Raw genomic sequence first — 23650 nt, forward strand, 5'->3', positions numbered from 1 at the left:
CATTGGCCCATATCTAAAAACAATACATCCAAATTTATCCATAAAACAATACAATTTAAACAGTTCCAAGTTAAAACACCCCTATAAAACCAATTTTACTTCAATTTAGTAAACTATACACAATAAGCTCCCTCTATGTCAACCGCAATTCAAATCCCTCAGATTTTGGGGGGTATGCGTCTTAGTTCTGGCACTTATTGATGGTTCTTAAGTTTGGCTAAGCTGTCAGAGTCATACAGTGATCCATTTCTCCTCTTATGAAATAAGACATTAATCAGGTATCTAGCGACTGCAAGGGATCTACTTGAGTCTTCGTCGTTTAATAAGTATATTATTTGGGCTTCCTGAGGTCTGTCAGCTATTCTCGATAAATATGGGGCCAGAAACTTGGACCGTGAAGCCGAATGTATAGGACAACAGAAGATTATATGATATAACGATTCTGTAGATCCATTTTTACAGTCACAGAGGAGTGAGATCTGTCCATTGGAGAGTCTGTTACCCAACACATTTGATGGGAAAACGTTGAATCTAGCCTTTATAAAGGCGTACCTGTGCATCACCACAGATAAGGTAGTTAAATAAGATGGAAGCTTCGTTGGTGGTGTTAAGCCAAGGTTTATCGGCGAACAGGTGCCACCACCTGTCGCAATATTAAATTGTAAATCCATCTCCTCTAATTTGTGAGTTATAATTCTCTTGGCAGAAATTAAGTCCAATTTTAGTAGTTCAGATGGAGATAGTCCTAAGGACACAAGTTTCCCATGTATTATTTTTGCCCAAGGGCTAGGGAAGTCGTCTCTCCAGAGACACTGTATCAAGTGGACTACAATTTTGGTTTTGGATTTAATATAAAGAGTCAAGAATTTCAGAATTCTGCATTAATTCCTGAAAAAAATGAGATTAAGGGTGTTGTGAGAAGTCAGGCAATGGTACTTACATATGGAGCAACCCTGCTCCATTTCTGTCAGCAGAATCATAGGGGGCATCACAGCCCACCCTAAGCAGTCCACACTTACCTAATTAGTAAAAGAATTGCATCTCCCTGCTACTCAAGCAGAAATATGGTCTGCACTTGGGACACTCTGCCCTGATTAGGTATTGACCATCACCTTCCCCCCCCCCTAGGATTGTCCAATCAGTCTGTGACAGGAAACCTGTATTTTTTTTATGTGCAGTGACAACCACACATAAAACTATTATTTTGGAGTACTCCTTCCATCCAGCCTAATCCTCAGTCCAATCACCTTTCATCTTGGGCATCCCCTACCCTGGGCATCCCCTACCCTGGAAACCAAATATTTAATTATCTTCCACCATGAAACAACACTGTTCTGCCTTCCTCAATCCAGCTGTTCTATGGTTCCATCTGTTCCACCCAGCCAGCCAATAGTTCAGCCGGCTGCTAGACCTCCATGGGATACTTCAAGACAGGCTGCTCCACCTTTAAATAGCCTGTTTCCATGCTTTCTTCCCCTTGTGTCATTATGTATTTCCTGTGTTTGTTATTTTCCACAGCTGGAATTAGGAATCTTGAGGGAATACAATCCCTTAAGAAAAATTCTCTATTCCAGCAACATATGAGTTGAGTTCTATGGAACCCAGGTTACTTGTTTGGGAACCACACAGAATTGACCTCAATTGTGACAAATGAAGCTTGGTGGGCCTTTGGGGCTCCCACTACATTGCTGGGCTATCTATGAATATCCTGGAAAACATTTTGTTATCTAGAACACCAGATCCCCCTGGAACCGCCCCTTAACTCTGCTGATTCCAGATTCCTAATATCACTCCCCTGGAATAACACCCTCCAGCCCTGTAATGCTCCGACTCATTAAGTATAAGCAAACAAGTTAAGTATATGCCATTGGTCCAGGAAACATTTTTACTGACACCAAAATTGGGATTTGGTAGCTCTTGCTATTCACCTTGTTAGTTAAGTACAGTGCAATATCCTCCATAGTATGCTATCACCCTAGAGCAAAGATTTTTTTTTTTTAAAATATCATGCCCCTGTATGCATCCTACATTGATTTGAAAACTTAACTGTGCAATATGGCATGAAAACTGAAAGGAACCAAATAAATGCTGCTGCCCATAATGCCAAATAGTAGTTATATGACAGAATTCAAATTGTATACAAAAATCAAACGGCACCTAGCACAGCTGCTATAAGCAAGACCTGCTGCCTCCCTCCCTTGGAAACGACTTGCTTGCCCTGTTATATGTTAGTCCCCACTAATACGTATTACTTATTATCATTATCATTTATTAAATTTGTATACCACCCTTCATCCACAGATCTCAATTCGCAACATAAAAATTCAAGATAAAAAACACAAAATACAGAATAATAACAAGAACGAAAGCAAACCAATTACACCCACACCCCGTCAAAACTTCCTCTGTGTGCACCTGATTTTCAGAGGTAAGGTATACTCTGCTTCAGTGCCTGTATATCATGAAAACATTCTGTAATAAAAAGTTTAATCTGTTTGTCTCTGAAACTTCCTCATATAGTCAGGAGCCATCCAGGAAGGCAGGAGCCCCTTCTTGAGGGTCCAGGTGGACAGATCTTCAGAACACTAGTCCAGCTCTCCAAAGTTTTAAAACAATGTCTATGCGGCCACAGAATCCAACCATAGCTGTTAAGTAAGCAACCTGTTCTTTCTGTAAAAAGGTGTGAATTCCACTTGAATATACAGCAATTGCTAATGCGTAAAATCATTTATTTTCTACTTTTTGTTCACTTTTTTCTACTGGAATCACTCTCCTTCAAGACTATTTCTGAATATAAACAGTACAATGAATACCATCTTCCAATTTTCTTCCACTCTTCCGAAAAGTGTAACAGTATTCACATTTGGCAAGGATGGTAGTAGTAAATGGCTTACAGATGGCTTTTAGTAAGAGCATTCTGAATTTTAAAACTAACAGGGGTATTGTGCAGTAGACTGTAGTATGTCAAGAGGGTTCTAGTATTTCCATGGCTAATTAGTTAACTACTTTCACATCTGTAGAAGCTGTGCTAAAGTGCATGAGTAACCTCTAAACTCAGATTTTGAAGTAGAGGAAGTAGGTGATGCAAATTGCAGTTTCTACATATATTGTACCTTTCACCTCCAGTTTGTGAAGAAAAGCCCCATTGTCTGGAATTAACTATGTTGTGTGAGAACTGCTGCTACACTGGTGTCAATTATCTGTCTGAAAATCTATGTCTCATGGAATGTGCATATTCCAATACCTGACCTTGACTGTCTTTGCAGTGAGATGTAGCTATGAGAAGCTGTTCATACCATTTTATTTTTAATAGATATTAAAAATAGAATGCATTTAGAATGAAGGCACTAATTCATCAGCTCTAATAGACATAAAAAAGTCAGACCACTCTTGCAATAGATATGTTAACAATGAGCAACACAGAATATCTCTGAATGGCTTTAATTAATGAATACACACACACACACATACACACACCGACACACACAGCTTCTGCGGCAGATATTTTTCTAATTCGGTATTGTCTGCTGAAGTCAGCATCTTAATTGCAATATTTTATTGTAATTCAGTAAAATTAGGAGCACTTCTGGCTCCTAATCCTCTCTCTACCTCTTTCAAGTTGCTTCCTCCTGTCACTTCCATCCCAGAACAGTCACTGCTGCCATTGTTCACAACCCCTGCTCCTGTTCTTAAAAGACAAACCACCTGAAATAAGGTTGCAGGCCACTATTAAGGTAAAGGTAAAGGTACCCTTGCCCGTACGGGCCAGTCTTGACAGACTCTGGGGTTGTGCGCCCATCTCACTCAAGAGGCCAGGGGCCAGCGCTGTCCGGAGACACTTCCGGGTCACGTGGCCAGCGTGACATCGCTGCTCTGGCGAGCCAGAGCCGCACACGGAAACGCCGTTTACCTTCCCGCTGGTAAGCGGTCCCTATTTATCTACTTGCACCCGGAGGTGCTTTCGAACTGCTAGGTTGGCAGGCGCTGGGACCGAGCAGCGGGAGCGCACCCCGCCGCAGGGATTCGAACCGCCGACCTTTCGATCGGCAAGTCCTAGGCGCTGAGGCTTTAACCCACAGCGCCACCTGCGTCCCGCAGGCCACTATTAGGGAACCCTTATTAAGTAGTGGCCCTCTGAGCCCTCCGTGCAAGGAGGAGAATGCAGTTCCTTATGGGACTGGCAACAGAGGGATACAGTCCTTGCTTCTCTGGCTATACCTTGTGAAGAGGTCCTGTCCACAAGGCCCCCTTTGATGTAGTCGTCATAGTATATGCTGCCAATAGTTCCTTGACTGGGTTTGAAACCACAGCAATTTTAGCAAAGATCCCGGCCCTGCCTCGAGCTGTAGAGGGAAACTTTGTATGAAGTACCATATATTTTCTGCAAAATGTCTTGTGTTTGTAGTCACCATGGTACATCTTGGTGAGTCAAGCATCACTAGCATGACGTCCATAGCATACACTAGTATGAAGGTGTGGCTGTGTGCAGCACAAACATGTGCCATGCAAACTGTCACTGAAGATGTAGTTAGCGCATGGAGCGTTTATATTCTAGATAGTGGTGTGCTGTAATTGGATGCTGAGACTTGCTATATCCCAGAGACTCCTGTGCCACCAAAGCATGGCCAGTCAAGCATGGGATAAACCAAACTGTGGATGAGCCCTTTGTTAAGTTACGGTACCATATTTTTTGCTCTTTAAGACGCACCAGACCACAAGACGCACCTAGTTTTTGGAGGAGGAAAACAAGAAAAAAAAAATTCTGAATCTCAGAAGCCAGGACAGCAAGAGGGATCGCTGCGCAGTGAAAGCAGCAATCCCTCTTGCTGTTCTGGCTTCTGGGATAGCTGTGCAGCCTGCATTCGCTCCATAAGACGCAGAGACATTTCCCCTTACTTTTTAGGAGGGGAAAAGTGAGTGTTATAGAGCAAAAAATACGGTAATTAAAACATCAGCCTAGAGTAATAAAGGCACTGTGTGCTAGTAGCTAAATCCTGTAATGACTTATAGATCAGGTGCTAAAACCTAGGGGTGGTAAACTTGTAGAACTTCGTTCTCAGCTCTACCCTAATAGGGAAGCTTGAGAGGCCATGGTAAATGAAAAAAACTAGACTATACCCCAACTTTGGGAAAGTGTTAAAAATAAAAGCCCACTATTCTACCCCAGGGAGGTAACCCCCAGTTAACTCACCATCCTTTGCCCACTTCCCATTTAATCAACACCCTGGGTGTATAATGGGAATGCAGACCAAATGGTGAATTGCTTGCCTGATGCAAAGGTTGCAGGTGTTGCCTGTCATCTAGATAGCCTAGCAGAAGGGTCAGTGGTCATGATGCACGTTGACACGAATGACATGAGGAAATGTAGTTGCGAGGTCTTGGAAATGAAACAGGTTGCTAGGTAGGATGCTGAAAGCAAAGACCTTCAATGCAGCTTTCTCCAAAATGCTACCAATTCCATGCACAAGGCCAGCTTGACAGGCAAAGTTGTGTAGTCTCAATGCATGGATGAGACAGCGGAGCAGGGAGGAGGGGTTTGGCACTGCAGAACATTTTGGAACAACCTGGGCTTATAGAAAAGGGACAGAACCAGACTGGAACCAGACTGTTGGCACTGAAAATTTAAAAAGGGAGCAGAGCAGCTTCTAAACTAATTTTAAGGGTAGAGACACAGGAGCTGAAGAGGGTCTGTTTTGGAACAAACCTACCACTGGAGATGAAAATGAAAAAATAATAATGATAATTTAAATGGGTGGGGGTAAGAACCTGGCAATGGGAGTGCAGGATAGCTGTCAACCTTCCCTTTTTTTGCAGGAAATTCCCTTATTCCAGCGCCGTTTCCCGCTGCTATCCCGGATTGTTAGATATCCCGTAGACTGTCCCCAGGACAGGCAAGGCTGCTGATCCCTTATTTTCAAATCCGAAAGTTGACAGCTATGGAGTGCAGGAATACAGGACAGTATTTTGGAAAGCTCAAAACATAGTCGGCTGAAATCTATGGCGCTCCATGAACCATACAGTGGGGTGACTTGCATATACAAGTCCATACCTACACCTGAGACTACTGTTCAGGAATCCTAACAGTCTAGTTTAGAGAAAAGAAATGAAAAGGTCTTCATGTTTCTGGTATTGTCAAACAGTTAGGAGTCAGAAATTCTTGCTGATCTAATATAAAATGCTAGATCCCAATGCATCTTCTGCCCATTCCTTCAGCACACTCTCCAAACGCGGTCAATTCAGGGATGAAAACAACAAGCTAGCTTAATAAGAATAAAGTTTCAAAACAGTTTTAAAACAGCTAATTATCATACATGCAGCCAGAGAGGAAATCCAAAACACTATTTAGTCAAACACACAGCAACATTTAACAAAAGAAGTAAGTTGCGTCTTTTAAAGCTTCATGTAAATGGAATGATTTGACGTACACAGCAAAGGTGCCACATGTAAACTGAAAACTTACATGGTTGAATCTTCTTGTAAAGGCAACTGCATTTGGTGCGGAACTGTATTTTTCTTTTTTATTCCAACCGCAGCTTGACAGTTCCTGGGTTAACAGTGAGAAATAGTTTAAGGCTGATGTAACTGTTTACCCACATTTTGAAACAAGGTAGGAATTTCTTATTTTATCATCAGTGCAGTTAACACAGTGCATCAAATAAAACACAAAACAACACTTTCCCTAACAGTTGCCAATAAGACTGCAATTCTGATATATAAATGTGAGTTCTTTCCTCTTAATTCTATGAGCTCCAACTGAACTTTTTAATAAGTTACAGCGGCAGTATAAGACCCTTCAAGCTTGCAAGGTAAAATAACATGGAGCAAGATTTGGCTTGACACTTTCTCCTACAATTTTTTAATGGACTATTTAATGGGAAAATGCACCATTAAGTGCAGAGCTGACCACCTGGGACAGGAATAGCTACTGAGCTGTCACCTAGTCATGAATATTTAAATTTGTCCAACTGTGTCCTTCAGCACTGCCCACTGATTTTTCCAGCTGTGAAATGCCAGAATTGATAACTGCATCTATTATGTCCAGTTGATGCATAACAGGAAAACAGTATTGTCAACAGCTTGATTCATACAAAACGGCGAAGTTTTGTTTGTGCTGAAACCTCAGAATCACACAACCCTCCCTCACGTCCTGATTTGATCAAACAATACTTTTCAGTTGCATCTACTGTAGATTGTGCCAACTGTGGTCTTTGCAAGCTGTATACAGACCATAACTAGAAACCCACTTCAAACAAGTAAATGAAGGAGAGGATCCAAGCATGCAAAAGTGGGTGGGGGAGGTATTCAAGCCCAAAGCTTCGGTAGATGTGGCCAAAGTATGGGGAGCTGTTATATGTGAATTGAGACAATGAGCTACCACCTATGGACTACCAAGACAGGACACTTGATCACAATGGCATCATTTATACTTCCTTGCTATCTATCCCCCCGAAGAGATGTGTGTTTCAAAAAAAAAAGGGAGGGGGGAGAAAAAAATATTCTATAACGCAAGATGTGTCTAAAACACACTACAAGAAAAGCCAATAAAACTGATCACAATATCTACATCTCTGCCTTCCAGGCTGTGAAATGATCTAAAGATCACCGTGAAGATGGATCTAGCACACAACAAGACTTAGTGGCCAGTACTGTGAATAATCACGCCCACTTTTACACTCAACTGCATATTCCATATTTGTTATCCACAGCGGGGTATCAAACTGGTCAAATATTGACTGGTCAAATATTGTTAAATAATTAAGCATTTCAATAATTAAAAAGGCTAATGCTAATCACCGAAATGTTTATTATGAAACAAAACATTTAAATTACAAATAGGGTTTTTCTTTTAGTTTTTCACAGGGATGGTCAACTTGCTGCATTATTGCCACTGGGAGTCTGTGGAAGTCTTGGACAGCTGTAGGAGAGCCTGTCGTCCTTGCTATGGCATTAAATCAAGCCTGCTTTTCTGTTTCCCTCCAGCAGCATACTCAGTTTTAAAAACCAGCAAGAAGTTAATTGCAAATTACTTTAGAACAACACCCAGACATTGCTTTTTCAGCAGTGAACAGAATATGGCTGAAGTCCCTTCAGTCAAAAGATCCAATCAATTTAATAAAGGATGCCCCATGAATTTATTAATGCTTAGCATGGTTGGGAATGAATGCTACATTAACAGAAGCTGAAATATGGCTGCTGATTCTTGGTATTTGTTGGTACTTGACAATATTTTCTTACATGTATCTGAAGAAGTGTGCATGCACACGAAAGCTCATACGAAGAACTAACTTAGTTAGTCTTTAAGGTGCTACTGGAAAGAATTTTTTTTGTTTTGAATATTTTCTTAATGTGTCAGATTTTCAACAAATGGGCAGCTAACCCAAAACACAAAAAGTGCTTAAAAGAAAATTGTCATATGGGCCATGTTTTCAATCACAATTAAAATAAAACTTGCCTAGACTGACCCAATTCACTGATGTTGTAAACCCAAAGCTACCTATCAGACTGGATATTGGCATGCACTGTTACTGTGAAGCTGACTGAATTATATTCCATCCCAAGATATTAACGGGGACATGAAGTGCTTGCACATTAAGTTAATAATCTCTTTCATATCTTACACTTCTAACATTTATTTTTAAAAATCCTTCTAAGCTTTGAATGAGATTCAAAAACAGCATCAAGTTAATAATTTTCAACATGCTAGCTTTAGCAGGCTTAAATTCCTTCAACGCCTTATTATGGCTTACAAGTCAAAGATGCAACATGTCCCCACAGAACAGAGGGTGTGGACTTCACCTGTAAAGACACCTCAAGAGTATAGGCTTGGTCTGACTCAGGAGCTCCTAAGTATCAAAAAAATACTTGCTAGGGAAGCGAAGCACTTTCCTTACCACTGGATTAGCCCAGGCATAGGCAACCTTCGGCCCTCCAGATGTTTTGGACTACAATTCCCATCATCCCTGACCACTGGTCCTGTTAGCTAGGGATCATGGGAGTTGTAGGCCAAAACATCTGGAGGGCCAAAGGCTGCCTATGCCTGGTCTATCCACTGCAAGTTCTGCACCAAGATCTAATTGCTGGCACTACCTGCAAGGAAACTACCAGCTTGGGGAGATGGGGGGTTTCTATGTGAAAGTTCCCTTGGGACAGCAGCCAAGATGTTCAGACAAGATACACTCTTTTTCTGGTTACTGCAAGTGCACTCTGCTTCCCTCCAGATCCTACCTGCTGTTCCACATTTCCTGCTCTATATCCCTACAACTGCTTTTTAACACTATCCATTCTCTGGTCATTTTTTGTGTCTGCAATGCCAGACTGAACACAAGATTGCAGCACCTCACAGATTGTCCCAGTGTTAGTTGGAAGATAATGTTAATGCATATGTATGTTGTTATGTACTGAAGTTCTCACCCTGAGCCAGCAGGGGGATACTGTAGATAGTTATGCAAATGAAGGATCGAAAGTGACGTTCAGTGATTGGATAGTTTGTATGCAAATGAAGGATCGAAAGTGACGTTCAGTGATTGGATAGTTTGTATGCAAATGAAGGATCGGAAGTGGCGTTCAGTGATTGGATAGTTTTAGAAAGTTGCAACAATTACGTTGTTCTGGAGCTCTATATAAGCAGGCTGACCAAGCCCTTCAGTTCAGTTCTGTTCTGGCCTCGGAATAAAGAAGAGCTGTTTGGAGAACCGCTGTGTCGTCTGATATGTTCACCCACAACTTAACATATGTAAAGTTTATTTCTCAAAAGCAGATTTTATTAGTAAAAATGCTCTGGATGCCAAATTCTGCTGATTTGATAGGTACGTTCTAAAATTAGGAAGTGATTAAGTATTTAGACAGTGCAACAATAATTCCAAGATAAACAATTTTGCTCAGAACTAATTTTGTTAAAGGAGCAGTGTTCATTAATTTCAATGATAAAACATTAACAATTATTTTAAACCATCTCTATGATGTATTTTATATCTGCCAGGTTGTTACAATAACCCTTCTGTAATCTAGTGTGAAAGCAGTATTTACCAAACTGAGGTACAGTGTTAGTTCCTATAAGAAACTCCTTTTGGATGATGTTAATTTGATTTGGAGTGTGCTTAAAAAGGTACACACAATTAAGTATACCACAAATATTGCAAATCCTTAAAGTAAGGCAAGTTAAGGACATATTCAGGGAAAACAAAACAGCCTAGGCTGGATTTGTTATGTTAAGCAACTGCTCATTTCACAGTAGCTTGAAGGCCATCATTAAAGGATGCTTACGAAAGAACTGCATTTTCATCTTTAAACAGAATAGTTATTCATGCAGGACTAGCTTTATCAAACTGGACACCCCAAAACAAAACATATTTATTTAACCCACTTGTGCATGATTTCATTTGAGAAAGAGAGCAGAAGTCATTTTAAAATAAAACATGCATGCTAGTGAATGCAGTTTTTTTAAAAAAATTAGTTTATAATTTTAGGAAATGCAACAAAATGGTTTAGAAATTCTTGCAAGACGACTGTACTTTGCTCTGATGCACAATTATTTCTCATTTAGAAACAACTACCTTCATGCCAGTGCTACTTTGCAGTCAGGACAGATAATGTGCCTGTAAAAACAGTGCACAGAAAATGGAAGATGGAACTTGAGTGGAGTTCCACAAAGTGAATATATGCCTTTCTTCTCAATGAAAATGTGTGTGATTGTGGGTCTGACGATACCTACATTTGTTTGAGCACCACCTGCTAATGGAGTGTGGCCACTGAGAAGTTTTCCACCAGGATAATGCAGCCATCAGCCCAAAAAAGCTCCCCACTCCATCATAATCAAAAGTTTGGCCAAATATCCAATACTTTCCTACCCTGCTCCAAGCTTTCTTGCAAGCAGAGATGACTTGGGGGAGCATAATAATTAGTGGTCACCACAAACGATGGCTGGCTAATAACTTCAGTGTCCTTGTATCTGTAATCTTCCACGTTGTTATCACGGAATGTTTGGAACATGAATTAAATATTTCCTCAACATTCAAACTCACTCAGGAAAACTACAAAAACTAAAAAAAAAAAATTCTACCTGTCTCCGTAGAGGTTCAGTTCTATACAATCTATAAGAAGAATAACTGAATAGCAAAAGTATACTTCAATGTATCGTTTTCTTCCTTTGCCTACCAACCACTGGTCAACCAAATTACCGTATTTTTCGCTCTATAACACGCACCAGACCATAACACGCACGTAGTTTTTAGAGGAGGAAAACAAGGGGAAAAAATTGTAAACGAAACAGTGTATGTATGATTTTTGTGGTTCATGCTGTGGCCACAGACATGTTATCTGACAGTGAGTTTGGAGTAGCCCAATGCAAAAATCCTGAGGATCCATGTGGATCCATGCTTTGTAATCACATTTTTGCACCACTGCGACCCCAGGCAACAGTGGGTGCATGATTTTTTTGGTGCAGGCTGTAGCCATGGACATGCTATGTGATCTGATGGTGAATTTGGGGTGACCCAGGGCAAAAATCCTGAGGATCCATGTGGATCCGTGCTTTGTAACCACATTTTAAGTGGGGAGGGAAGGAAAAGCACTCAAGGGACACGGAGCACTCATGGTGTGTGTGGAGAAGGATGCTGCTAATAATGCTATTTAGCGAGCTGAGTGAGGAGGAGAGAAGGACAGAGAGCCTGCTTACTTTAAAGGAGCCAACCGGACAGGAGCCGCTTACACTTGTGTAAGCGGCTCCTCTCCTCTCCCGCTTTGCTCCTTTAAAGCAAGCAGGCTCTCTGTCTCTCTCTCCTCCTCACTCAGCGGCTCTTCTCCCGCTTTGCTGTTTCAAAGCGAGTCACGGAGGAGGGAAGGAAGGGGAACCATGGATCCTCTGCTCACAACTGCAGCAGATCCTCCCCGCCACCCGTAGGCATTCGCTCCATAACACGCACATTTCCCCTTACTTTCTAGGAGGAAAAAAGTGAGTGTTATGGTGCAAAAAATACAGTACTTCAAATGACACCAATAGGTACCATTTAAAAATTATGTAACATGAAACACAAATTATTTGTACATGCATACTCACACTGGCACACATATTTAGTTCCAGAATACATGCATGGGTTGACATAATAAGGAAATCTGGCTTGGATTTACAGTATTTAAAATCAAAAGGTTGTATAAGAAAAACTTACCTCGGGCTGAATAGCTTTAAATACAGGAATATCCATTAGTGTTATCTGGCCCTTTGAAAAAAGGTGATAAGGAAAGTAAGTGTTGTGTCCTTTTGAAATGAATGTTTGAAGATTGGGTCAGCTTTTTATTATTAAATACTAGAAAAATGGCCATCATAAAATGGTGTGCCCTCCCATTGTTCCTCGACCCTACAATGAGCCATCTCTGCTTCCTGTAAAAGAGAAAACCTACAGTGGCAGAGGCTTAGATCATGGGTAGGCAAACTAAGGCCCTGGGGCTGGATCAGGCCCAATTGCCTTCTAAATCTGTAGTCCCAAAACATCAGGAGGGCCAAGTTTGCCCATGCCTGATCTAGGAGGAGGTATCTTCCCTATCAGGCGTGTCCTCCAGGAGAATCTGGCAAATAATGTGATTATGCTATTTATCAAGAAAAGAGGTGCCGGAACTGAGTTCAGGTAAGTTCCAGCTAAAAAAAAAAAAAAAAGCCCTGTATTTAATAAACATTAGGAGAGGAGAAGGTAGGTGTAGACAGGCGGAGAGAAAATTAAATAAGGCTGGACTCTTCTACAGTTACCTGGGAGTGACTCCTACTAAGCTTAATGGGGCTTCTGAGGAAACATTTAAAGGACTGGACTGCAAGACTATTAAACTAGCAAAACATTTACTTATTAATTACTTACCGCATATTCCTCGGGTGTAACCTTCAGAACATCAAATACCACTGCATCAAAACTTTTCTTCAGTTCAGCAGAACCTTTGTCACTTAATGACTCCGAGCTGCTACTCTTCTGAGAAAACAAAAATACAAAATTGAAAATGTGAATGCATACCTGCTCAAAAGCCGAAAGAGAGGCCTTGGTAAATAAAAACACCTCAGCCTGGTGACTAAAGACTGACAGTGATGGCACCAAGCATTTTTTCCTGGGGAGAGCATTCCACAAAGGGGGGAGCACCACTAAAACATCCCATTTACCTAGACTGTACCAAATTTCAGAGGCACCCTTTCCAAGTTAAAAAAAAAACAGTTTTAAAAGTTTCATGGTCCCTGCTTAAAATACTCCAGCAAAGAACAAGAACTGATTGCCTATCAAAATACATTCTTCCTTCAAACTACACTGTTGTATACATGTATTATGCTGCTGCATTTTTTTGAGTTGACTGTTGCTGACTCCTTACCTCTGAAGCAGTAGCTGCAATATTAACATTGCTGGGCTGCCCATTCATTAGGTCCATACTGTCCACACCATTGATTTACTGCCCTACATTTGCAGCGATGGCTTTACTGATTCATCTTCAGAGTCATTACTCCTGAAAGAAAATTTAAAAAGCAGCTCATGGTTCCATAAATAAATCAAGAAAGTCAGACAGATCATCCAAAGTGTAACATGGGACAGGAATGTTTGGCCAACTATGGGATTACAGAAGACTTCAATCAAGTAAATATACCATATTATGCAACTGATATTGTGATTCCCTTGCAATCCAGTTGACCCTTCAGAAGACTGTGGCAAGATATATGGATGATACACAACAGCAAATTAGAACTAATTGGTTATTTCATGAGACAAAGTTCAATTCTGAGTGCACTATCAAATAGTGAAGTATTTGTGCCAAAATAGTCGAGGACCTGAATTCCATCTGTATAAATACTACATGTGCTTTTAATTTAAGACAGAAAATCTTAAAAGTCTCTGATGGTTCAGAAGAATTGCTAAAGAGAAAGGGATAAGGGGGTGAGATCTTGTTCCTGCTTCTTGGTCTTTCTGCTCCCCTTCCTGCCTCATCCATGGAAAAGAGAGATTCTCTGCCCAATGATAGCATGCAGATGCCAGAGGGTTGGCCAAGAGGGAATGCAGCCTAAAAAGGTTCCTCACCCCTGAATTAAATTAAACAAAACCTGAAGGTTCAATAACATATACATGCTTATAAAATTGGTTTGATAAAAGTTGTCATTCTTAAATTGCTTTGGGATGTTTTATGGAAAGAGATTCAAAAATAATTCTTGCAACTCTAATGTCATTCCAACTGTGAATGAATGGTCATCCTGTGGACTGGTTGGCTTTTGTCTTATTTTTCCAGTTTTACATTAAATGCATATAGTCGCCAGTTTACATTCTGAAAAATAGGGGTTGTGAACCAGTGGAGATGGCCAATCCCCGGTGGATCACTTTGATAGGTGGACAGAGCCAGCCACCTAGCAGTCATGATACTAGGTGACTGCAATTTCAAAGAAAAAAAAAAATCAGGAGCCAGCTGCACTCCTGATTCTTCCTTTGACGTTTCAAAAATTATTCCATTGCAGCACCAGCTTTAATTTGGAAGCAATACTACACCAAATCCAAACAGTGACAAATTTAACTTGTGGCTGCAAAAACCAACAACATCCCTTTGCAACTATAGCTTGAATCTGGCACTTGAAGCCACAATTATACTTATCCCATATGCCTGATGTCGTACGACATTAGGTGTTGAACAAGTAGGTGTGTTTTCCACCAAATAGTCTCGTGGCCAAATGGAGAGGCCTGGCATGCCTAACTAGCTGTGGTGGTCACAGGTTTCCAACCACTGTTGAAAATAATCGTTTTAATGCACACACAATCAGCATTCTCCCATGATACAGCTCTTGCTAGACTACCGTTTTAGTCTGAAGATGTGGGAACATCTGAGTGCTCCCCATATAACAAAATTTCTGATGAGGAACACCATCATCCAAGGGGAGGCCTTATTTTATTATTTAACAAAATTTATATACTGCTTCATTTATATACTGCTTCACCTCTAACAGACTGTGGTTAATTTTAACTATGGTTTTTTTTGAAATAAGAAAACTTGGAGCCCACAGGTGTTCATAAGATTCTATCTTAAATTATGTATGTTTTGTTGCTGCTTGAAACAGTGTATCTTAGGCTGCAATGCTACAATTATGGCATGGCCCTTCCCAAAAAATGGCTGCCAAACTTCTTCTGTTCTCAAATGGGGAAATTAGTAAAATAAACAAATAAATCATATATTCCGACAGACATTTGGCAGCTGCTGACTCTCATTTTATGTGCACAATTAAACTGTATTTAAGCACATGTATGATATATTATGTTGTAGTCTCATTACAATGCTGGTTGTTGCTTTGAATAGGATTTTCTTTGGCAGGAAAGCAGTTTGTGATGTAAATAAATAGCTTTAAAGAGATTGAAATAAAGGAATACATTAGCTTGATTATCACCAATTGCTTAGCTAATCGGAGACTATTAATGCATTAAGCTGTTTATTTTAAGAGTGCTGCTTGTTTTCATCAGTTTACAGAATGCATATTCATGCTGCTGTGTAGCCAACGTCATTTTAAAATGAGAATGTAAGCCTTTGATAACTGCAGATTTACAAAAATATTTGGTCTGCCTTCTACTTGATGCATTGCTGCCCCCTTGTGCTGAGAACAAATCCCAACAAACTTATATTGGTCCTATTTCATAGTGATTTTCTGTGCAATTATTTTTAAACAGATATTGGTCACATTCATATTATTAAATTTGATCTTATTATGCTGAGATTTGTATGCAGCCCTTTGTTTCTTCCTTCATGGAATGAAGCAATCAAAGCAAGTAATCTCTAATTAAACAGCTTCCCATTGCATTCAAACAAGGAAACTATGGCTGCCACATTCAGAACAAGCTAGGATATTTAAGTACCTTCAGACTCTATGGTTTAATATACTGACTTGTTCCAAAACCAATAAGCAAAGTTTCCTTGTTTAGAGGAAATGGGGGGGGGGTGCCTCAATCTAAGCATGTTTAAGGAGATTCACATTAGGGCGGACAAACAAAACTCACTTCACTTATATTGGTGGGGTCTGAACTGACAATGGCAGTGACAGACCAAGAAGGAAATCCTGTGGACACTGTTCTCCAAACCCTCTGGATCAGATTTTGAGGCTGTGCGGGGGGTTGCAGGGAGCAGGGGGGACGGTTACACTGTGCAAGGGCAAGACTCTTGGGCACACAGAACAGCAGCATTCTGGGCCAGAGGAGCTAGGACAGCAGTCGCCAACCTCAGAAGACACCAAGGTGGCTGTGAAAGGTACAGTGCACAGAATGATTCCTGCCACTCCCCAGAGGAGAAAGAGGCAGGAGGAGATGGACTTGGAGGAGTCTTTTCCCGTTCTGGACCTAACCCCTTCAGATCCAAGGCTACTGAGCCTGAGTAAGTATGCTGATAACCCACTTGCTACCTTCCATGGAGATGATATCAGAGAAAGGGAATGCACTCTGGAGAAGGCAAGCTGAAAGGAAGGAGTAGGAAGTATTCAAGCCATACGTTTCCTGCCTTTGTAACCTATTCCAACAATATCCAGATAGGCTCCAATATGCAAGGGGGAGATTCCAAGAGGCTTTGGAAGGGATAGTGGATAGAAAGATTCCTGCCACTTCCCAGAGGAAGAGACATGTGGCGGTAGTAGGTGACTCTCTGCTGAAAGGGACAGAGGCAGTAGTGAGCAGAGGAAACAGAACGTGCTGGGTGGTGTACTGTCTTTTCCTATATTATACTATATTACACTAAACAGAAATGTTTAAATGTTTCTTTGATTGTCCTTGAATCTCCCCACCGCACTTGCTATCCTCTCCTGTCACATCAGTGTGGTGTGCCATGCCCTTTGAGAACCTCTGATCTAGAGTGGGGTGTCCTACTTTCACAACTTCCTGAAAGCAGGCTATCCAACACACATGTGCCCAGTGGTGATATTCCTTCCTGAATGCCTCATTTGTGATGTGCTTGAATAAAAACAAAAAACAAGATTTCCCTCTTAGGGTGGATCTACGCACAGGAAAACCCCCGCTATAAATAAGTCAGAAATGAAATTGTTGTAACAAAAGAAAGCTTGCTTCGCTAGGATAATACCTTTCATCTGATTTTTTTATGACATGCCAACTGCAAAATAATTAAAAATAGTCTTACTTGATTTAATTCTCTGAAATCCTACACAACTGGACTTCAAAAACCCTCAACATTTGAAAGATGAGAACTCTGTGACCCTCCAGGTGCTGCTGGATGCCAACTCCTGTGAGTCCTAGCCAGTATGGCCAATGGTGAGGGATAATCTCAATAAACTAGGAATAGTTAATACAATAACTAAAAGGGTTAAATGAACCAAGGATCATGCAACCATCCAAACTAACTATAATTAAGGACAATACCATATATTACACTTTAGCCCACAATGTTTCCAGCCTAAAAGTTTGCTTTGCACTTTCAGTCATAGTACTTCTCAAACTTAATATTTATAAACACTGTATTCGCAAAGCCTTTCAAGTTATACATATAGATTCACTTTACCCCATTTCATATTGCACTTTCAGTCACGCTTTAATCTGGGGGAAGGTAGTTGCACAAGTATTTTCTCCAAGGGCTCTCATATCATTTAAACCAGGTACAGGTGGCAGTTTAACCCTTCTACTCTTAATTATTGGCTCCGTCTAAATCTAAATCCTCCCGGTCTACTGCCCTTAGTGACACAAGACCCCCATGAAAGTGTGTGGTCCAAAATTGTGCACCAAAAATTCCTCTCCTGCGGACTCCACCCACATCAGCTTCTCACGATGGGCTTTATTAAAGCAAAAAGGCTAATTGGACAGTGTCTGAAGGACTTAGAGCAACAGAACAATCTGCCCATTATAAAGAAACTCTGTCCTTGGTATGCCTTTTTTTCCTCCTCTCAAGTTTGATTCCCTGGCACCATATTTGTACAAATTAACTATCCCAAAATACAGATGTGCCTTCACACTGGCCAGATTGGATGTAATGCCCTCCCCCGTACTTGAGGGCAAGTACCAAAAGATTCCAACTGAGAAACGACTCTGCTCCTGTGGAGATGGTAATCTGGAAACAGTGGCTCATGTTCTCCTGTCCTGTCCCCTTTATAAAGATCTGAGGAATGAGATCATCCCAGGCCGCCCATCTGCGGCCACATTGTTCTTTCTGTTATCAGGTCAAAATGATCAAACAACAGCAAAGGTTGCTAGGCTTATCGAGGGTGTAATGAGATTAAGGGCCAGTATCTGAATGATAAACTTGATCATCTGATTGTCCTTTTTACCCATTGTTGTCTTTTTAATTGCATATATTGCTTGTTTTATGTTGCTATGGCCATTGGCTAATGCAAATAAAGTTTATCTTCTGCTCTGAGCCATTTGTTCAATAAAAAAAAAAGTGTCAGTACCTTCTCTCAAATGCATTTTTGTTTACCTAAAATTCAGTATTTTGTCACTCTTAACCCCCTTTCCTTCCACTTTGTACACTTTGATGACCACAGGTCAATGATCAACAAGACATGACATCAGTCACTGCAAGATCTTAAAATGGAGGGGAACCACAAATCTCCCTTCAGAACAAAAGAAGCAATAGGACAGCTCATGTTGTTGTTGTTAGCAGCTAAGCTTAAATACCTGCATCAGAAACCAGATTTTCACACCAGCCTCCAAACATGTTTAAACAGCACCAAACCTAAGTTAGTATTTTCAAAAACATTCTGCAGGGTCAGTCATTCTTCAGAGATTACATGACTCAGAAACTCTGTAGAGCAGGGCAGTTTACAATAAGTAACTCAAAACCTCAGGTTCAACAACAATGAGAACTCTGGAACCCTTCACAATACTAATCACCATTTGCTTACTCTATAAATACATGCACCAGACTTGCACAGTTTGAATTGTTCAACATGACTGTTTTTGTGCTCAGCAGCCAAAAGTTCTCTAACATTTAAATAATGCAAGCAAAGTATCAACTGGCCAGTGATGCTCAGCACTACGTACACAAATGTGGCTATATACTGGACAATGAACAATCTACAAATCCAAAATGTATGCCTAAATAAGTACAAAAACTTGCACCGTCCCTTAATGTGTAGGTGGGTTTTGTCTAGAAGTCTCTTGGATTTGATCATCAAAAATTTGAGGCTTCTTCACAAAACGACACACCTGATATTTTTCAAGTACAGCTGGCAGTGAAAAAGTGAAAAAGTCTGTCATCTAACGCAGGAACAAAAAAACCCTATGATAATTCATATAGAATGCCAATGGTTGCCAACTAAATCATGAACATGTCTAACAGAAAGAGGGGTCAGAGTGGTGAACCCATAAGTCAAAGGAAAGCACTCTCTATAGAAAAACGCCTGGTTTCTTACTCCCAGATCCTATATTCCCACCATCAAATTGTACAACATAAATGAAGCAAGCAAATTTACACCACGGGTAAAAAGTTAAACAGCATGCCTAGAAAATATCTGAAATTTTTAAATGCCTAAGCACATGTTAAGTTGGTGACTTTACAGGGCTTGATTGGTAATATTCTGCAGGTGAAGAAATGTACATTTCACCAGCTGCGGGTCCCACCGAGTCACCTCAAATTCATCTATCGAGTAGCGGCCCCAAAAGAGTCTTCTTGCACCTTCTCATCCAGAGCCACAGCCCCACAGTACCAGCAGGATTTGAGGGTGTGACTCACCTTCCTAGCTACATTATAGTGCCATTATCAGCCTGCATCCATCACACATCCTCATTGTCTGCAGGGACCCCCAGAAAAGCCCACACAAAGGTGGCCAGAATGCATAATGGGCACCCAGTACACAGGCTGACCAAAATCAGTAGGCTCCCCTATGCCATGCCAAACCTTGGGATAGCTGCATCCAATAAAGTTAGCACCATTTCCAACCCAGACCTGGACTGTTTCATTTCAAGGGGGGCTCCTGAACAGCATCCCAGGAGGCAAGTGGGCAACATACCCATTCTCTAAGAGAATGCTAACTGGGCTGTCACAGTTTTAACACCCTTAATATGACCAGCTTCTCCATTATTTCTAGTAAGAAAAGTAATTAAATATCTCATTTCACACAGAAACTCATGCTTCCAAAATAGCCAAATTAAGCTGTGCTGTAACATATTTCCAAGACAAACTGAACACTTTGTTTCAGAGGTGCATGTATTTCTAGATTTCTCCTACGTTAGAAAAAAAAGTTGTTATAAATTACACTCTCAAAAATAGCAAAGAACCTGTGATTAAGCTATTTTGAGCAGGGGCGGCTCCAATGGGTGTCAAGAACCAGAAATGGAGTAATACCACTAAGAAAGCATAAAGCAGTTTACAGCGTGAGAAATGAGACTGACTTAATCTTGGATGTAAAATAGCCAGTACTTTATGTTTATATACTGTATAAACATAAAATTATGTTGGTGTTTCAAAATGAAAGTCACATTATGCTTGAGTAACAAAACACCTAGTAAAATAAATAAAACCACAAAGAGAGAGAAATTTATGTGTATGTACCGTATTTTTCACACCATAGGGTGCACCCAGTTTTTTTGGGGGGAAATAAAGGGGGGGAAATTATTTCCCCCCCAGGCGCGGGGCTGGGACGGGGGAAGCTCGAGCTTCCCCCGACCCCAGCCCCCAAACAGGCAAGTCTCCGCAAGCCGTGGGAGCGCTCCCGCTGCTTGCGGAGAAGTCCACGAAGCCTGGACGCGCTGAGCTCAGCGCGCGCAGGCCTCAGCATGCAGGCAACTCTCCACAAGCAGCGGGAGCCCAGCGCTGTCCCCAGAGTTTGCGGGGCTGGCGACAGGGAGGAGCAGGCTTCTCCCCCCGCCAGCCTTCTAGCCAAGTCGGGGGACAGCGGGATGGCGCGCTGCGCCTCTCCCGCTGTCTCCCAAGTTTGCGGGGCTGGCGACGGGGAGGAGCAGGCTTCTCCCCCCGCCAGCCTTCTAACCAAGTTGGGGGACAGCGGGATGGCGGCTGGGGCTCTCCTGAAGCCTGCATTTGCACCATAGGACGCACACAAATTTCCCCTTCATTTTTGGAGGGGAAAAAGTGCGTCCTATGGTGCGAATAATACGGTACTTTACATTTAATCTCTTCATAATTGGAAACATGGAAACACAAGCTGTTCTGTGCCACAAAGTGATGGTCTAGCAGAGAAGCTTTCACAGTTCTGAAATAAGAGACAGCAATCCATCAAGGAAGCATAAGTAGTGCAAAAGCCAATAGGGTGGATCCAATCTATTTCCTAATGTGAGTGGTTCAATTTAATATCCACATCCCAGTTTGGCAGAGAAACCTCAGTTCTGGAAGATAAAAACCACATACAATTGTTATCTTTAGCAAAGATAACAAATACCAACTCATAAATAACAAATCCAAAACAGAAATCTGAAATCAAATTGCGTGTTTGCACAATGTTGCACAAAAATGATGTACATTTAAAAACACAATACAAAGAGATTTCTCAAGTTCTATGAATATATTTTCTGGTTAAAATCCAGAAAAGCCGATGAGTGTACACACTGAGGTGCGCTATCCCCTTGCACTTCATAAAATGCTGTTCCAGAAGACATTTGTGGGGCAGCAGCCATAAGAGGAAACCGTGAAGTGTCCCAATATGCATGCAGAACATCATGCATAACACCGTTGGGACTTTCCTCCGACCACATCCTTCATCAGCCTTACATCACGTTTTTCTTGGGGGGGGGGGGTAAAGGGAACTCTGATAAGAACTTTAGTTGGCATGGATGGGGGTTAAAGATGAGTGCAATTGGGGGTAGAAGTCAAGCCTGCTATACAAAAGTAAAATTTACATTGACTACGCCTACCGCTTTTGACTCTGGCCCTGCCCACAACTGGCGTGCGGCCCCTGGAAGGTTGCCTATGTGACCACGAGGCTGGAAAAGGTTCTTGACCTTTTTTACAACCAAAGTCTGAACCAGACACAACAAAAATTAACATAGTCTCAACCCTGCACATCAGCTGAACAAACTGAAAATCTGGTATACTGTATATTTAAATGCAAGAGGAAGGCTATGAAAATATTTTATGCTAAGGCCATGTTAAATAATTTGTTTGCAAACAGCAGCCTAAAATCAGCCAAAATTCATTACAACTGGTGAATTTAATGCTTCTTGCAAGAAACTTTAGGTGTATTTCTTTGATAAGTCAGAGAACAGGCAGGAACTGTTCCAGCTTAGAGAATAAAAGATGAATTTTACAGTCAAGAGTGTTTAAAAACAAAAAACAAAACACTATAACACTACTACCTCAACATACAATTTTATACTGAACACATGTATCTATGAGTAGGGATGTATAGTATTACACTGTTAGGCAGCAATCCAATACTTAATTATCTGGGAGCAAGTTCCACTCAATGAGACATATAAAGTAGACATGTAAGGGATTGCAGTGAATTCTGTATTTTCTGAAGTCATTCTATCTTACCAGATAGACATGCAAGGATATCACTTCCTGGTAACTGACAATCTACCTCAAGTATGAAACTTTTGTTGTTGTTCAGAAATGTAGCCAGATGTTTTGATTGGGCTTTTAAGTTCTTATATAAAAAGCAGGATGGTAAGGTCATTGAGGCTGCAATTCCAACACTACTTACTTGCGAGTAAGCCCCACTGAATTCAATAGGACTTACTTCTGGTTCTGCTGTATGATGCCTGACAGTAGATTTTCCTGCATTAAAACACTACCATAAACAAATGCTCTCAGCTCTTTTTCTTACTGATGTCTTTTTATCCATATGTTTGAGAGGTTGAATAGTTCGTAAATATGCCTAAAGAAACAGGCCTACCGTCTCCAAATAAAACATAGGTCCAACATAATAAAAATGTAAAGACAAGGGAAAGCTGGCAGTAAAAACATTTTAAACCTACCCTTCATCAACAAAAAATCCCAGGTTGGGGTACAGTAAAACCCATAAAAACACATCATAGTTTCATCAAGACCAAATTCACAGGGCAAGCACAGACAAACCACCCTGAAAAGATAAAACAGTAATTAAAACAGAATCAAACAATAGCCACCTAATTGACAAATGCCTGAGCAAACAAATATATTTTGAGCTGGCAATGAAAACTCAGAGGGAAGGGAATTCTACAACCAGGGCACGAACCGAGAGAAAACCCTTTCACTAGTGGCTATGTAGCAGATCTCATTCAACTGCAGTAGGCTCAACAGGTCTTCCCTCTAAGTTCTTAACTCAAGGGCAGGTTGATAGTTTTAAAGTAACTGATATTCAACAGGGAGGTTCAGTCATCTATGTTTATCCATCTCCTATAGTGCACACTAGTTGCACTAGCAACTGCAAAAAAGATTGTTCCTCATTCTGATCAACTTAAGATTTTATAGTAAATTTCTGCTTTTTAATTAGCACAGCTCCCAGTGTTGATGAAACTCCTTCTTATACGTACATGGCACAAAACATGGATGTGTATACACGCAGGTCCTGCTTACAATTGTCAGGTGAGTGTTTGCGTAACGGGTCCACAATTTCCACTGTTTCCTATGGAAACATTTCTACTGTAGGATTGTCTGCTCTCTTTCACTCTTCCCTTGATGGTTTCTTCCTGAAATTGTTGCAGCCAATCAGCAAAAGAGAGACAAAGGGGAGTGGGGGCTGAAAAGCTAAAGTTTGTGTCTGGGGCCTCTAAATGCTTGTTCTGATATT

The 23650-nt window shown here is 41.0% G+C and overlaps 1 protein-coding gene across 3 annotated transcripts in view; it reads right to left on the bottom strand.

Annotated features, from left to right (window-relative positions):
- The window catches only part of RALGPS2 (Ral GEF with PH domain and SH3 binding motif 2), a 97077-nt gene that overhangs the window by 63053 nt on the left and 10374 nt on the right, over positions 1-23650 (bottom strand). For all 3 annotated transcript variants that reach the window (XR_014565547.1, XM_083743883.1, XM_083743882.1), the window contains exons 2-5: positions 13342-13473; positions 12846-12953; positions 12165-12215; positions 6461-6544 (exon numbers count right to left, since the gene is read on the bottom strand). Coding sequence is in view for 2 of the 3 variants with exons in the window: in XM_083743883.1 (XP_083600009.1) it covers positions 6461-6544; positions 12165-12215; positions 12846-12953; positions 13342-13398 (300 nt within the window). In the remaining variant the exon portion in view is untranslated. The remainder of the gene's footprint in view (positions 1-6460; positions 6545-12164; positions 12216-12845; positions 12954-13341; positions 13474-23650) is intronic.

Source organism: Podarcis gaigeae (genome assembly GCF_964106915.1).
Source record: "Podarcis gaigeae genome assembly, chromosome: 6".
NCBI lineage: Eukaryota > Metazoa > Chordata > Lepidosauria > Squamata > Lacertidae > Podarcis > Podarcis gaigeae.